The sequence below is a fragment of the Carlito syrichta genome, unplaced genomic scaffold (genome assembly GCF_000164805.1).
Source record: "Carlito syrichta isolate Samal-C Ts95f unplaced genomic scaffold, Tarsius_syrichta-2.0.1 Scaffold180901, whole genome shotgun sequence".
NCBI classification, from domain to species: domain Eukaryota; kingdom Metazoa; phylum Chordata; class Mammalia; order Primates; family Tarsiidae; genus Carlito; species Carlito syrichta.
The window spans coordinates 317,015-333,197 of NW_007124997.1; the positions used below are offsets into that span (position 1 = coordinate 317,015).

At 45.0% G+C, this 16,183-nt stretch overlaps 1 protein-coding gene across 1 annotated transcript in view; it reads left to right on the forward strand.

Annotated features, from left to right (window-relative positions):
• ADCY2 (adenylate cyclase 2) overlaps nt 1–16,183 on the forward strand; it is a 314,510-nt gene that overhangs the window by 291,088 nt on the left and 7,239 nt on the right. Inside the window, exons 21-22 of the mRNA XM_008051507.1 lie at nt 9,781–9,895; nt 14,952–15,076. Of these exons, the coding sequence (XP_008049698.1) occupies nt 9,781–9,895; nt 14,952–15,076 (240 nt within the window). The remainder of the gene's footprint in view (nt 1–9,780; nt 9,896–14,951; nt 15,077–16,183) is intronic.

Here is a 16,183-nt window from a genome sequence, read left to right on the forward strand (position 1 = left end):
TGCCCAGGTGGGTCTCGAACCCAGGGGCTCAGGCAATCCACTCACCTCAGCCTCCCAAAGGCATGGGATTACAGGCTGAGCCACCGAGCTCGGCTTATATGCATTTTTAATGGATTTTTTCCAGAACATTGAAGTATTAGAAAATTGTTTTTAAGATGTAAAGTAGAGATAGCAAAATGTACAACATTCTTTTAATTTTAAATATCTTATTTAAACATAATTAACTATAATTTCACTTCCTTTGCTTTCATGGAAACAAACAGACACATTCTCAATGCCTTTAAAGTTCTAGAAGAAAACTGACCAACAAAAAAATAATATGAAAACATGTAAATATAGACAGACATTTTTCTGTTTGCCTCAGGCTCCAAGATGCTCAGCATGGCACTGTCAGGACCTATCGGTCTTAGGATGCTTGGCTTGTTACAGAAAACCACAGACTAGGTAGCTTAAGTAATAATTTATTTTTCACAGCTCTGGAGACTGGAAGTCCAAGATCAAGGTGTTGGCTGCTTGAGTGACTGGTGAGGGCTCTCTTCTTGGCTACATACAGCAGCCTTCTTGTGGTGTCTTCACATGGAGGGGATGGAGAAGTGGGGGGGTTGGAGGAGGAGAGAGAGAGAGAGAAAGAAATATAGTGTCTCTTTCTGTTTTATAAAAGCACCAGTTCTGTTGGATCAGGTTTTATGACCTCAGTTAACCTTAATCACCTCCTTACAGGTCCTTTCTCCAATATAATCACATGAGGGGTTAGCGCTTCAACATATAAATTGGGTAGGTGTACACAGTTTAGTCCACAGCACTATCTTTATTTAAAGTTTCATTATTTTAGTTCATCTTGAATTTTTCTGCTTTGCTTTGGATCTTTTAAAATATTACATTAGGATATTATTTCTCATGATTGCTGAGATTTGTGACAGCTTCTAAAGTTTAATCCCAAGATAAGTGCCTCACTGTCTCACTCTCATTCAGCTCTGATTCAGAGTCTTCTCCAGCTCATCCCTTAGGGAGGGCTATTCGTAGCATGTCACCCAATCCACTCCAGATCTTAGTTCTGTCAGCCAGCTACTGATCCCTTGGCAGTGCCTCAAAACAGAAGATCTTCCAAGTAACCACCATGTGAAGATCCATTCCATGTTCAACTTGTTGGGAGGGGTGGATTAAGATGGGCACACCATTAACAGCCCAGCCTATTGGTTTGTTCTTCCTAACTCTGACTCTGTTTCCACCAGATCCTGGTCTCCTGAATCTTCAGGAAAATTCTCCAGGACTTTTCTGTTTCTTTCCACAGTTACATTTTATGGACTAATAGTAGTCTGAATCCACTGCCTTGATTTTCACCTTCTATTTTTCTCCCTAAGTCTTCACAATTCTACCTCACCAATGCCAACATCAAGAATTCCACTCTTGATGATCAAAAAATATTTCTAAATTTCAAAACTAAATTTGATTGCCTTCTCTGAGCATTCATTCTCCATGTCCTATTTGTGACTGGCCATCACCTTCACCCAGAAATTCTCCCTTAGCTTTTGAGCTCTTCCTTTGTGGTTTCTCTCTGGGGGACATTGTAATGTTTTCCTTCTCACCATGTCCTCTCCATCAGAATATCACCTAACACATTATCCATCCCTTCTACACATGTGATCCCCATAAAAATCATTATCCACTGCCTTGACCATTTGGCCAAGCACGGACATCATCTCCAGCTTCTTGTAGACACTCTGCTTTCTTACACTGCTGTCATTTCCTTCTTTTCCTTCCCACTCCCCAAAACAGGATTCTAACCATCTGCCCCAACCCCCTGCCCTAACCCATGTCCTGCCTCTCTCTACAGTCTCTGCACCAGCCCTCAAACATGCATGTGCTTTTGTGCAGGCCAACTTTTGTTTGCATCCCCTCTCAGTGGGGTGCAGCCGCTGCCTGCAACAGTTCCACTTATGGTGGTTGTTATAGTGGCTTCCAGGGTTACCCCCAAACCTGCTGTGGCTGAGGGTGGGTCTGGGAGCCCCCATCCCCACGAATTTCCCCAGGTGATTTGGATGCACACTGAGAATGCCTTGCCCTAAAAAACCCATCAGCAGAGCCAAGACTCTGACTCTCTGGCTTTACTCTGCCCTGACCTGAAGAGCTTAGCCTCACCTGGCCTCCTCGGTCCAGATCTTATTTCCTTTCCTCGCTATTTCCTACCTCTCATTTTCAACCTTCTTGGAAATGTCTGTATGTGTGTTAGCCACCATCCAGATTATAACAGGTGCCAAGTCTTATGTGGTGTCCCTCAAAGCCCCCAGAAGGGGCTTTTATGTACAAAATGTGTTTGCTCAAAGTCCCCAGAAGGAGGCTTTTATGTACAAAATGTGTTTGCTCAAGGAGTGATTGTGCAGGTGTGTGCCCACCCCACCTCCCCAGACAGTGTTTTGCTTCCTTCACTCTGTTTTACAAACCTGACACTCCTGGTGCAAACCCCTACTTTTATTTTCTTAACATTGTTGAGCACTTATTGAATACATCTTGAGCCTTAACAACAAACCTAAGAGGTAGGCTATTTTTTAAACATGGAGAAACTGAGTCACAGAACAGTCAAGTAACTTGCCCCATTTAGGGCTGCAGACCCGGGCTCTTTGTGTCATCTGTCTATCCAAAGCTCTACACAGCAGCCCCTGGTGCCCTCTCCCTCCCTCCTCTTCTCACATGCCCTTTCACCAGCCCCCACCCTGCCTCTTCATCCCTGCACCCCCCCATTTTTATCTACAGTATCCTGTTCGCTTCCAGCCCTGCTTTAGCAAATCACTCCCTTCTGAGGAACCCCAACCCTCTGCCCTCAGCTATCCTAGCAGCGAGACTTGCCTTCTGAGTTATCCTTGACCCCCTTACTGACTTTGAACCCAGTCACCACTGTGACTACGTGACTGCTTTCAGGGTAGAGTTGAAAGAGCCTGACTTCTAAGCGAGACTGCCCATGACTTACTATGCTAGCCGAGTGTTTTGCACTTCCGTTTCCTTACGCATAAAATGGTGATCATGCCCACCGCATGAGACTGTTGGGAAGACTGCATTTGATATGAAAAATACTTAAAGGACTTCGCAGATCCCATAGGCAAGAAAATGGTAATAGCAATAGTGATACAGTTGTGGTTTTTTGCATATTGGCACTGTTGCCCCTTTCAATGAAACAGAGATAAGGGTTTTGGACATAAATGCAATATGATGTCATCATATCTGTGGAGGGAATGTCTGCTCAACACTATAGGTGCTGTGTGTGATTAGAGCATTTAATTAGCTTTTTGGCAAGGTCATCCTAGAAATATTTTGAAGTGCAATTAAGGTATTCTGAAAGGAGAGTTCATTACCTTTGATTGGGAGAAAATAGCATGCTTGATAAATATTCATGCTGATATTAGTTATTTTTATAAGAATTGTCACTTTTGCCTTTTGTAACCTACCTGAATGAGCTTAAGACTTTGTTTCTCTAGCCATAAACAAATTACTTTCTATTTATTCTTTAACCAAATCTTTGGTTTGGCAGCAAAAGATATTCCATTTACAAAATATATGGGATAGCGCAAGGATTAATGTGTATTTCCTAAGTCCAAAAGGAAGCATAATTATCTGTGTAATAGCCTTTTGAAACGTAGGTTTTATTTGTAATTACCTCTGCCGTTGCTATTTGCAGTGGCAACATACTGAGCCATGGGGAAATAAATGCATAGGCGCTTATCAGCACCTAACCAGGGCAGGGCTTCAGTGCCCGGCTCTGTTTTGTTTCCTTTGTATTTTTTAAATGAAACAGGGCATTCTCATTTTAAGCTTTAAGTCAACAACGTGACCAAATGGCTGCATTGCATGTAAAAACTGATTGTTGTTCTTAAAAGAAGCAGGCGTTTGGGCGGGTTGCAGGGGCTCATGCCTGTAACTCCAGCATTTTGGGAGACAGAGGCGGGAGGATGACTTAAGCTCAGGAGCTTGAGACCAGCCCAGGCAACATAGTGAGACCTCATCTCTACAAAAAGTAAAAAAATAAAATAAAAAAAAACTAGCGACGCTTGGTGGCAGGAGCCTGTAGTCCCGACTACTTATTTGGGAGCTGAGATAGAGGATCACCTGGGCCAGGAGTCGAGGCTGTGGTAGGCCATGATTGTGCCACTGCACTCCAGCCCGGGTGACAGAGTGAGACCCCAACTCAAAAAGAAAAAAAGGAAGAAGGAAGAGGAGGTATTTGTCAAAAAATAAAACAGCAAATTGCAAATGGGTCATTTTGTGAACCTGCTTGCTGAGTCTGGGACAGATTCAGTGATCGCTAGACACGGGTAGCTTGCCCACCTCAGTGGTCCTTCATTTTGCCCTCAGGACCTCACCCTCTTCTGAGCCCCATACTTGTGGCCCCTACTTGTTTCTTTCCCTGGCTATACCACTCCCTATTGCCTCACTCTGCTTGACTTCTCAGGGGCTTTTCAGGCATTCTTCCCTCAGGCCCTAACTAAAGATTAGGGCTAACTCTGATCTTAGCAATGTTTGTAAATACCTTTCATCTTTTTCAAACAAGTTTGATGAGAAACTTAAGTTACAACGGAAGTGCAGGGATGAAAGCTTTCATTCAAACCCATGGTTTAGTCATAGTAGTGCTGAATAAGCCCCCGCCTCTAGCTTTCATTCACAATTTCAAATAGATTGGTGCCCATTGCCAGTGGTGCTTCGGAAGGAAATAACTTTTGTTGCCAGAAAATTGGTGAGGAAAGAGCAGAACAGAGAGGGAGCAGGGAGGTGTATCCTTTATCAAGGGGTGAGCCCCTGTTCTATTTTTTAAAAACATCTGTGTTATTGCTTTCTTTTGGATTAATGTCTTACTAATTTTAAAATTATTTTATTTAAACATTATGTAAAATGTATGATTTTGCTTATTTATTATAGCTAAACAAATTTGGCAGCAGGCCTGGGTTTGTGGTCTAGGCCAGTGACCAGCCAGTTCATAGCATGACACCCTGTTTCACCTGACTCAGGCTGAATTTGCTCGATGGAGACATCACTGTGATTGACACCAGCATTTCTTCACTCTTCTGCCTCCTCCATCCCCCAGCTCAGATCCCAGGCTCCATGCAAGCCAACCCTGAGATTCCTACACTTGCCGGCTGCCCAAGCAGTGAGCAGGAGACAATTCCTGTCCACATCCCGTGACTCCAGTGGATCACTCCGAGTCAGGAAGGTCCCAGCTCAGCTGTTAGGAAATAGATTTGGCTGATGAGGCATCTAGCAGACATTCTCTTGACCTGCTATACCAAGTTCCAGGAGCTCACTAGTGACTGCCTTCGGAGTTTTACAATCTGGGAAGGAGCAGGAATTCCAGTGAAATAGAACAGAGAGAGCCTGAGAGTAGCAGAGGCGCCCGCCCTGTGGTTCAGAGAGGAAGCAGGCATCATGCTGACATCTTCTGCAGCCAGCTTGTAGTAGCTAAGGGTTCTTTGACGATAATAATCCCAGATCTACTCACTGATGAGAACAGAGAATCACTTAGGTCTCTGCTAAAATGAACAGCAAGATCCCACGGCTGTATTTTTTTTGTATGAACACCAAAGCTGTAGTGATGTGTCATAAGTAGAGAGCAATTTCCTTCTATTTCCATGCTGTTAACAGGAAACTGAAAACTGGAAGAAAATAAACCATTCCTTTTCACTGTACATACTGGGAAGATCAGAGACACTTAAAAGGTCAAGCACTTAGGTCAGTGTTAAAGCTACTCATCAGTGTAGGATGTTCCATGTGTGTGGAGAGATGAGAAAGAACTGAACTGAGCCATAAAGCAATTCCCCACTGACATCTTCCTCCTAGATGCTTTTCATGTAAAGCAGAGTGATATGCTACTCTACACTATCATGAGGGAAACGAAATAAACCCCAAGCCCCAAGGATGCAGACTGAATGTATTGCTTTTATTCACTTATCTAATCTTAACCTCAACCCAATATGGTAAGGAGTTACTGTCCCGTTTCACAGGTGAAGACGTTGAAACCCGGAGAAGTAAAGTGACTCTGCCAAGGCCACACGGCTAATGAATGCAGAACTGCAAAAATTGGCGCTGAACCCAGTTTTGCCTGACTCTGGCAATATTCATTGTGTACCCTCTTCCAGGCAGGCTGGTTATCACAGCGTGCAGATTTCACCCTCAGCTGGGAGATGGCGGAGTGCCTCTTCAGAGAACTGAGAAGTGTGATCAGATCTCTGGGGAGGCCCAGGTAGTGGAACAAAGTGCTCCTCAGATAACAATCTTGAGTTCCCTTCAAAATCAGACAAGGGCCGGGTGCAGTGAATCACACCCATAATCCTAGCACTGTGGGAGGCCGAGGTGGGTGATTGCTTGATTTCCAGGAGTTCAAGACCAGCCTGGGCAACATAGCAAGACCTCATCTCTACAAAACAAAACAAAAAAATTAGCTGGGCAGGGCAGTGCGTGCCTATAGTCTCAGCTACTTGGAAGGCTAAGGTGGAAGGATCGCCTGAACCCAGGAGGTCGAGGCTGCAGTAAGCCATGATTATGCCATTGCACTCCAGCCTGGGTGACAGGATGAGACCCAGACTCAAAAAAAAAAAAAAAATTCAGACAAGGGAGAATTTGAACATCAGAAGTTTTCCAGCAGAGAACACAATGCCCAACATATGAAGATGCTCAGTGAGTATTCATGGATGGAAGGAGGAGGAAGAGAACAGAAGAGGAGGGTCATGCAATTTTAGCTTAAAAGATTATCTTATTACCAGTCACTTGGGTTATAAAATAATCTTAATGAACATGCATCTACTTTAAGCAGTTTTCCTTGCTGGTGTAACTTCCAAAACAGCCAGCTTATAAAATGCGTTTCAAGTTGCCAAAAGAGTAGTGTCTTGCTGTGTAGCTAGACGTCATTAAATATCTGGGGACACCTACCAGATATTATTTGAATCATGGGAGAAATAGCTGCTTCTTACTGCCATCAAATATTTATCAAGAGCTCAGTTATAAAGACTTTTTAAAATGAATTGAGTTCTTCCAGAGACTGAACATAATTTTTTCTAGGTTTTACTAAGCCCAAATGAGTTATTGACGTTGGATTTAAACCCCATTCCCAGAACTCAATCTCTTCTTTTATTACTGAGGTCACTTAAAACCTCTGGGTTAAACCTACTGCATGAAAACAGATTGGGCAATAATTTATCAGGGAGCAGAGCTTGTTTGCTACTCCTTGCTTTGGTAAAAAGCAAACCATTTCTCCCATGGCAAATGCATCCTCCTTACCAGGACAGTTTTCATTTTCACTGCACGAGATTCTGCTTGTTGATTTAACAGCTTACCCTTCCTGTTAAAGAGTAAGATGTTTTCCAACCGACTGCACAAGCCTTCAAATCATGTTTTCCCTATAAGTCATGAGACAAAAAATATTAGTGAGCTGTGACCAAAAAAAAAGAAAAAACTCCAATCGTTATTCAGAAATGACACCTTGCATTTCCACCAAAGGTAGCTGACAGTCTCCTTCAGAGTTCCAAGTTTTTAATTGTTTTTTTTCTCCCATGATTTTAAGTTGAGGATGCATAGCCATAGTGCTATTTTCTTCCTCTTTTTCTGGAATGATATCATTCATCTGAGGAAAGGAAGACCCATTTCCCTCTCTTGATCAGAAGCGTCATTATTCTTCCCCATTTGTATTTATATTATTTAATGCAGCGACTCAACCGGGAGCACTTTTGCCCCCCAGAGGACGTGTCACTGGCTGGAGACATTGTTGACTGATCACAAGAGTGGAGGAATGCCACTGAGATATCGTAGGCAGAGGCCAGGGATGGTGCTTAATGCCCTCCCCAGGACAGTCCCCAGAACTAGGGAGAATCCAGGTCAAGTGTCTGTGATACCAAGACTAAGAAACCCTGCCTTAGTCCAATCCCTCTCCATGCTCCACTGTGTGGATTAGTTGAATAACCCCCTTTTCCCCTTTCCTCCTCCCTTTAGCTTTTACCTGTAGCTGCTTTCTCCATCTCACGTTCATCTCGGATAGGTAGTTTACGTCCACTGTCTCCATTAGTCTTCTCACCCATCTCTACACAACTCCTGAAAGTTGGTTTTTATCTTTACCTTCCATGAAGAATGCTTCCGCAAGGTCGCCAGGTACCTCCTTTTTGTCCCGAAGACCTTTCTCCACCTCTGATTGAGCTCTCTCTGGGACCCAGTGGAGTTGATGTCTTGTCCCAGAAACCACTGCTTAAGACCTTCGGCAGCCCCATGCTTTCTCTCTCCTCGTCAGTTTCTCGTATCCCTTGCTGACTTGCCTTTTCCCGCCCCGTGTTCCAGCCAAGGACATATCCCCAGCTCAAACCTCTAATACTCTTCTCTTTTTCTTCTCTTGGAGACCCCGCCTGCATTAATAAGCCTTCCTGGGGGCGTGAACCCCAAATGAACAGCTGTCAGCTTCAACCTTCCACCAAAGCTTGACGATGCCCTGAGTTCCTCCTGGCCATTCCTCCTTGGCTACCTCACTGCCAACCTAAGTGTAGCGGTTCAATAAATATTTATGAAGTGCTTCTCCTGGGTCGGGACTTTATTCTGCTTGGAGATACAGATTGAGAGAGCTTAGTCTCTACCTCGTGGAGCTCACAAACCAGTCAGGGAGACAGGTTTCAAAAGAAATGCAGGGTTGATTTCAGTGCTGACATAGACTGTAGCCCAATCTGCAACCCACTAAGGCATGGTGGGCCTGGGACTGCATTTCAGCTAATATATCATTTGCAAGGGCTGCCATAACAAAGTACAACAGACTGGGTGCTTAAACAACAGAAATGTACTGTCTTCGTGTTCTGGAGGTAGGAAGTCCAAGATCAAGGTGTCAGCAGGGTTGATTTCTCCAGAGACCTCTCTCTCTGTCTTCACCTGGCCTTTTCTCTGTGCGTGTTTGTGTCCTAATCTCCTTTTCTTATAAGGACAGTGTCATATTGAGTTAGGATCCCCCACCTGACTTTATTTTAGTCACCTCTTTAAAGACTTCATCTCCAAATATAGTCATGTTCTGAAGTACTGGGGTTAGGATTTCCACATAGGAATGTGAAGGGCACACCTCAGCCCTTGGAGCCCTCCCCCCTCAGAGCCCTCCCCCTTCAAAACATAAATGCCCCTCACCCCACCCCTCTCCCCACTTCTGCAAGCCACTGCATCACAGGGACAGGACAATGATTTGCCGGGGAGAGCAACTGCCACCCGAAGCTCTGGTCCCCGTCCTCATGGAGAAGACAACCATGGTGGACAGCATGCAGTGAGCACGGGAGAGGAAAAATGAGTCTCCCTGCCTCCTCCTGCCCTCTCATCTCCAGGTATCCACCACTGGGTAATCCCAATGGCAGTTCAATGGCAAGGAAGGAGAAGCCTTAGAGGTCAGTCCCCAGAGCCAAAGCCCAGCAGGGAAGTGTGAAGAGCGGGCATGGAAGGACAAAGGGAGAGACATCCCCTGCAATCCTCAAAGCTGGCTTCCCTTCGTGATTTCTGGACAAAAGTAACATGGGCTTCCCCTGGTCAGTCAGCCTGCATGGTGCTTTTGGTCTGAAAGACTCATACCTGAAAGACTCTTCTGGTTTTACGTCTCCCTGTGGCCACAGTGGATTTGGACCCAGTACTTCCTCGAGATGAGATTTAATCTTGCAAAATGTCTGCAGGACCTTGCAGCATTATGATGTGTCAGCATTCCTTTCTGCCTGGAGCTCAGGTTTGGGACTGAAGGGAACAGTGTCCATCTTGCTAAGCTCTCACCTGGTCTGCATGTGTCTGTTTTTCTCTCAGGAGCCTGAGCGGCAGTACATGCACATCGGCACCATGGTGGAGTTTGCCTTCGCCCTGGTGGCCAAGCTGGATGCCATCAACAAGCACTCCTTCAACGATTTCAAGTTGCGAGTGGGTATGTTGCACAAAGAGGCCTGGGTTTCAGTGTGGCAAAGGCAAGGAGTGAGGAATAAAGTCACGGGAGATGTCGATGATCCCTTGCGTGCTGGAGTAGAAAGATTACAAACGTGTCCTCAGAGCAACAGGACTGAATCACAGAGGGATGGGCTCAGGGGAACTTCGAGGCCCTAAGACACTTTTGCAAAAATTAGAAAAAGCAGGGTTGGCGGAAACATGGCAACACAGTAGGTACCTGGGGAAGAGAGGGCTAGCTGGAAGCCCAGGCTTGACCTGCACCAGGCTTTCTTATATAGTAAATTCTCACTTATACCTCACAACTTTAAAATTTAAAAATTAGTAATGATAATAATCAAATAAAAATAAAGAAAAAGCATCCCCTTCAGTTGAACCCAGGCAGCAGGCACTTAGTTGGCAAACAGAATGGGCTGGATTTCAGACCTCACAGCCCTGGCCCTCCAGCCAAAGTCCCTGTCAGTTCTTACAATGAAGGTCCCCTTAAGGCATGGTGTGCACAGCCTTAAACCCTTGTTGCTGATTCACTGTAAGTCATCAATTGCAATGACTATTTATTTCATGGATTGGGATTGTCCCCTATGAAAATAGGGCCTGCCACCCACTATAAGATATGCCCAAGATCGGGCACGGTGGCTCATGCCTGAAATCCCAGCACTTTGGGAGGCCGAGGCAAGAGGATTGGCTGAGTCCAGGGATTCAAGACTAGCCTAGGCAACTTGGTGAACCCTCGTCTCTACAATAAATCAAAAAAATTAGCTGGGCATGGTGGCACATGCCTGTATTTCCAGCTACTTGGAAGGCTGAGACAGAAGGATCACCTGAGCCCAGCCCACCGATGCTGCAGTGGCCGTGAGCATGCTATTGCACTCTGGCCTGGGCAACAGAGTGAGACTCTGACTCAAAAAAATGAAAAAACAGAAGATACACCCAGATTTCAGAGATGTCAAAGTGGGTTTTTTGTTTGTTTCTAGTGGACCTTAGAATTGTTGACAGCTCCACCTTTCCAGGTCACAACCTGCAAGAACACCACATGTGTACTGTAGGTTTTCAAATAGTTATGACTTTTCAGAATGTGTTCAAATCCTAGAGAAAACTCCAACTTTCTTAAAGGTGTTTTTTTTTTAAGTCACCTTTACTTTGTTAAACAGAAAACTTTCTGATTTCTAAGTTCTTAACAAACTTCAGGTGGATTTTTTTGTTAACCTGTTTCATTATTTGCCTTTTATAGGTTCTTATTATTATTTTTTTATGTGCCTCTTAAGCCATCAAGTCAGCGCACAGCAGTCATGTGCTGTATGTACCGTTACTTGCAACCATTCAGGATTTCTGAGAGCTTCTTTGACCATTCTATGGTTTTCTTGGCAACACATTTTGCTTCTTCTGAAAGCTGGTCCATGTGATTTGTTCTTGTGACAAATTCTATCTCAATGATTTCTCTTACATTCAGATTTCAAATTAAAAAAAAATCCAGATATATAAAACTACTTTCTTTCTTGGCAGTGTCCTGAATTTAGTTTTAACCCAGAATGTTTGATTTGGGATTCTCTTCTCAGCATGTGCTAATAGTTGTTGACATAAAAGCCTGGTTTTCTTTATATCCTTTCACCTGTGTGCACAGTGAGCCTCTGTCAGGGGGGTCTCCCACCCCGGTCAGGTGAACAGGACACAACCCTAGGACCACATCAGACATGAGTGGTGGCCCTTTGATCTCAGAGCCTGTATACTAATTTGACAGCTTGGAAGACAGTTTCTCAAACTTTGCTACTACCCTTCTTATTAAAAAAATGTTTGATTACATGGAGAATAACCATATCTACTGTCAAACATATGGACCAAAATAACATTTTGCTTCATGAGGCCAGGACAATGATTTGCCAGTCACATGTGCTACATTGAAAACTCCATTTTCTTGGTCCAGACTTTATTTATTTATTTATTTATTTATTTATTTATTTATTTATTTTTGAGTTCGAGTCCTACTCTGTCACCCGGGCTGGAGAGCAGTGGCATGCTAACGACCACTGCAGCCTCGGCCTGCTGGGCTCAATTAATCCTTCTGCCTCAGCCTTCCAAGCAGCTGAAACTACAGACACACACCACCACTCCCGACTAATTTTTTTATTTATTGTAGAGATGAGGTCTCACCGTGTTGCCCAGGCTGGTCTCGAACTCGTGGGCTCAGGCAATTCTCTCACCTCGACCTCCCAAAGTGCTGGAATTATAGGCGTGAGCCACCGCGCCCAGCAGTCCAGACCTTAATGATATTGTCCCAATTTTTTTTTTTTTTTGAGTTGGAGTCTCACTCTGTCACCTAGACCTTCCAAGTAGCCGGAACTACAGGCGCGCGTTACCACGCCTGGCTAATTTTTTAATATATCATAGAGATGAGGTCTCGCCAAGTTGCCCAGGTGGGTCTCGAACCCGCGGGCTCAGACAATCCACTCACCTCAGCCTCCCAAAGCACGGGATTACAGGCTGAGCCATCGAGCCCGGCGATATTGTCCCAATTAATGTGAGCCATTGAATGGACTTCCTTCAAGAGCTGTTTACTGAGACTGAGTGCCCACTTTACCCTGATCACTGAACAACGAATAGTGTATACACCCAACCCCACATGTCCTCTCTGTTAGCTTTCCAAGGAAGCCTAAACTCAATGTTTTACTTGGCCTGTGAGTCCCCCTGTCCCCAAGTCCTCCGCCTCTCCCAAGAGGCCGCTTCATTGCTTCACCCTGGCTCATGGCGCCATCCAGTGGCAGGCCAGGGATAGAAACGTGGACGGTTAATATTGCCACCAAAAAGCAATGGTATAAATAGTGAGCTGAATTCGCTCCTAGCATCCTTTTCTGCCTGTCCAGCTGCAGAACTAGTCAGAACCACACATCGAGCACATCCCCACACCAAATAGAGATGGCTCCGTTGCCAGCAGCCATCAAGTCGGGCTCTCCCCACCCGCAGAGCTGCTGACCCAATAAGAGTCTCAGCAGCCAGAGGGAAAGCTGATGAATACAAGCTAGAATGCCAGGCCAGCATCCAGCAGCCAACTCCCAGGCACTCTGACCTGGGTCACAGAGCCAGAATAAATTATTTGAGGTGCTTGAAGCAGAAGTGTGTCTTACAGAGTACCCCAAAAGCAAAGGAGAATATATGTCTCATCTCCTTCATACCCGAGGAATTTGGACTGTGTTTTCTGGTCCAACTTTCCATTGCAAAGAGGAAGCTTTGCCTGAGGTCTGCAGTAAGCTGGGGAACACTTAGCAACAGAAAGACCTTCATTATCAATACAGGTAGACGAGCGCAGGAAGGTAGCAGTCCTGGGTCCAGGAGAAAATGCAGGCAAAATAATCAATCTCAGTATCCCTATTTCTATTTCTATGGCCCTCCTCGCCCCAGTCCCAACACATCTGTGTGTCTGTGAATGGAGTTCTCGGGACAAAAGACCAACTTGCCTGTTGAACTGGGGCAGGGGGAGAGCCCAGGCTTCTCCTTAATTAGAGAAATTTGCCCAATTTTTGATGCCATCTTCACATTCCACCCAGGGTAAAGGCGCATTCTGACCCCAGACATATTCTCAGAATCACCATGGTTTTATCATCGCAATTTCTAAGAGGAGGCGGTCATTACAGTCGCTGTCACACCCTGTTGTTAGTGCTGGCCCAGAGTGCCTGATCACCTGAGGAAGCATCACAGAATGCCCAGATACCCTGAAGACCCAAGAAATTGGTCATGCCTGGGCAGGAACTAGGCACCTGGCCCGATGAGAGCTGGCTTCAGGCATTGCTGCAGCACCCTGGTGGCTAAATCTCCTTAGAGAATATTTCATGAGGAGGCTTATACCTCAAAGGGTTGACGTTCCTCACTGTGAAGCTCACCTCCAAGGGGGCCAAGATCCAAGCAGCAGAAACTGACTGACCCGACTTGCCCAGAGCTCACACTGTGCGTCCTTTCTCCTCACTAAGTGGGGGTTGGGTCTGCCCTGCCTGACTGCCCCAGAATCCCCTCCAAATGGGAGAGTCTCAGGGATGCCCTCCACCCTCACTATTCTAGTTTATCATCTTTTTCCAGTTGTTTATTTTTAAGAGCCTGTCATTTTCCCATGGGAGAAAACTTCCCCCAATTTGTATCCAAGTCTCATACTCTCACACATCGGGATTCTTTTCTAACTCTGCCATGGGTGGAATCCCTCCCCCGCAGCAGTGCAGACTTGGGGGATTCCTTGAGTGACTGGTTTCGCAATAAGTATCACCACCATGAACGTGAACACGTTCCTCTTGGGGTCAATAAACTTGCTAGAGGGACGTTATCAAAAGCAGCGACCCTAAAAATGGGAAGCAGCCATGTCCACAGAAGCCTGTGGGGGTTGGGGGGAGTGGTTAAGAGCAGGGACTGTGGAGCCAACCGCCTGCCTTTGGGTCCCACCTCTGCCACCTGCTTCCTGTCTGATGATGCCTCCCTCTGCTGCCTTGCCAGAATGCTGTGAAAATTAGAGGACAGTGTATATTGATCTGTAAAGCATTTAAATAACCCATGGAGGTTGAGAGTGCTAGCTAGTGTTTCTGCAGTGGTTGTGGTTGAGGTGGTTGTTTCAGCAAAACATTGGAGGGAACTCCAAAGCCTAACGGAGGCAGAATGACCATACAGTGTGGCCATTTGAAATAAGAAGTGTGTTTATTTCAAAATTAACTCTAAGACTAGGGGAACATAGTGTAATAATCATCTCTTGCCTCAAAGTATCTAGCAACATAGGAGAGACAATTGTATTCTATTTAATTTTTTAAAGCATACCAACTTGATGCCATGATTTTATAATGATAAATGGACATATAAACATGAATCAAGATCTAGAAGACAAAAAAAGGACAAACAAATATTTAAACATTTTTGAGATGATAAAGGAATGATGTTTCTTTGGATTAGAATTCCATGAGCTGAACTAATGCTTGTTTAACGGTGGTAATTCAAGAATGGTCTTATAAAACCTTTGTGTTTCAGACTTGACATAATTTGAACCTTGTTAACCCAGCTCTGATATGGCACAGGTATTAACCACGGGCCTGTAATCGCTGGTGTGATTGGAGCTCAGAAGCCGCAATATGATATCTGGGGCAACACCGTCAATGTGGCCAGTAGGATGGACAGCACCGGAGTCCTGGACAAAATACAGGTAACACAGTCCACCGCCCTGCTGCCAAGGGCCATGTCTGTTCTCTTAGAAACCATAAATAAGCATAATAATGATAACCATAAATTAAAGCAAAAAACAGTAAACTTTGAAACTTAAATCTTTTTATGGAGAAAAAGTTAGTTTGTTTCATTGACTGTTAAAGACAACAACAAAATTCCAGTAATATAAAGGCTATTGCATTTGTGAAAACAAGTGATCCAACAACAACCAGCATAGTGGTCGCATAGCTCTGAGCACTAACCACAGGGATCCTCCTTTCCCATTCCTTCTGCCAGCCCCAACACCTTGATAGAGCTTTGCAAGGGGTAGGGAACCCGTGACCAGAACCAGGTATAACCCTCCCGTGCACACACACACACATCTTCCTATCTCAGGGAGCTGAATTGGGAGGAGGAGAAGGAGAAGCCTGGGGAGAGGCAGGAGATTAAACAGTCAGTCGATGTGAGTGGCAGCTCTGAAAACTGCCCAAGGAACAGCAAGCAGATGACTGGCAAGTTCAAAGCCATGAGTGGAGACAAGTAAAAGTATTTTGTGTTAATATTCCCATTGCTCATTAAGTCAAGTACAGCCATGGTTAAAGTAAGTATATTACAAGAGCACTAGTAATATTCTATTGAAAGAGTATTCAAAATCACTGAAAATATAATAGGAAAAAAACCTGTTGTTAGACGCTGCTGAAACTATACCCTGTGGTGCAGTAGAGCGGTGGTCAGTCCTGGATGGAACAATGAATCTAGGAAGAATTCGGAGGAAGGAGGGAGGCTGCCAAGAGGGTAACTCTGTCCAGTCATGTCTGTTCTTTGATTCCTTCACCCGTGTGGTAACTAATCAGTGTGACTAGATCTAGAAAGTGGGCAAGTCAGACTTAATGCAGCCCTGTATCGAGCATACTCTCTTGGGGACCACAGTTACCCATCAGTAGTCACGGTGGTGTCCCAGCACATGTGATCACGCCCCAGGGGGAAGACTTCAGTGGCCTGTGGGACAAGAGAAGGCTTGAAGGATGGGATTTCTGAACCACAGTCTGTGAGAGCCGGAGTTAGAATGTAGAACCGGGAACAGCAGTGGAACCATCGTTTCGGGAGA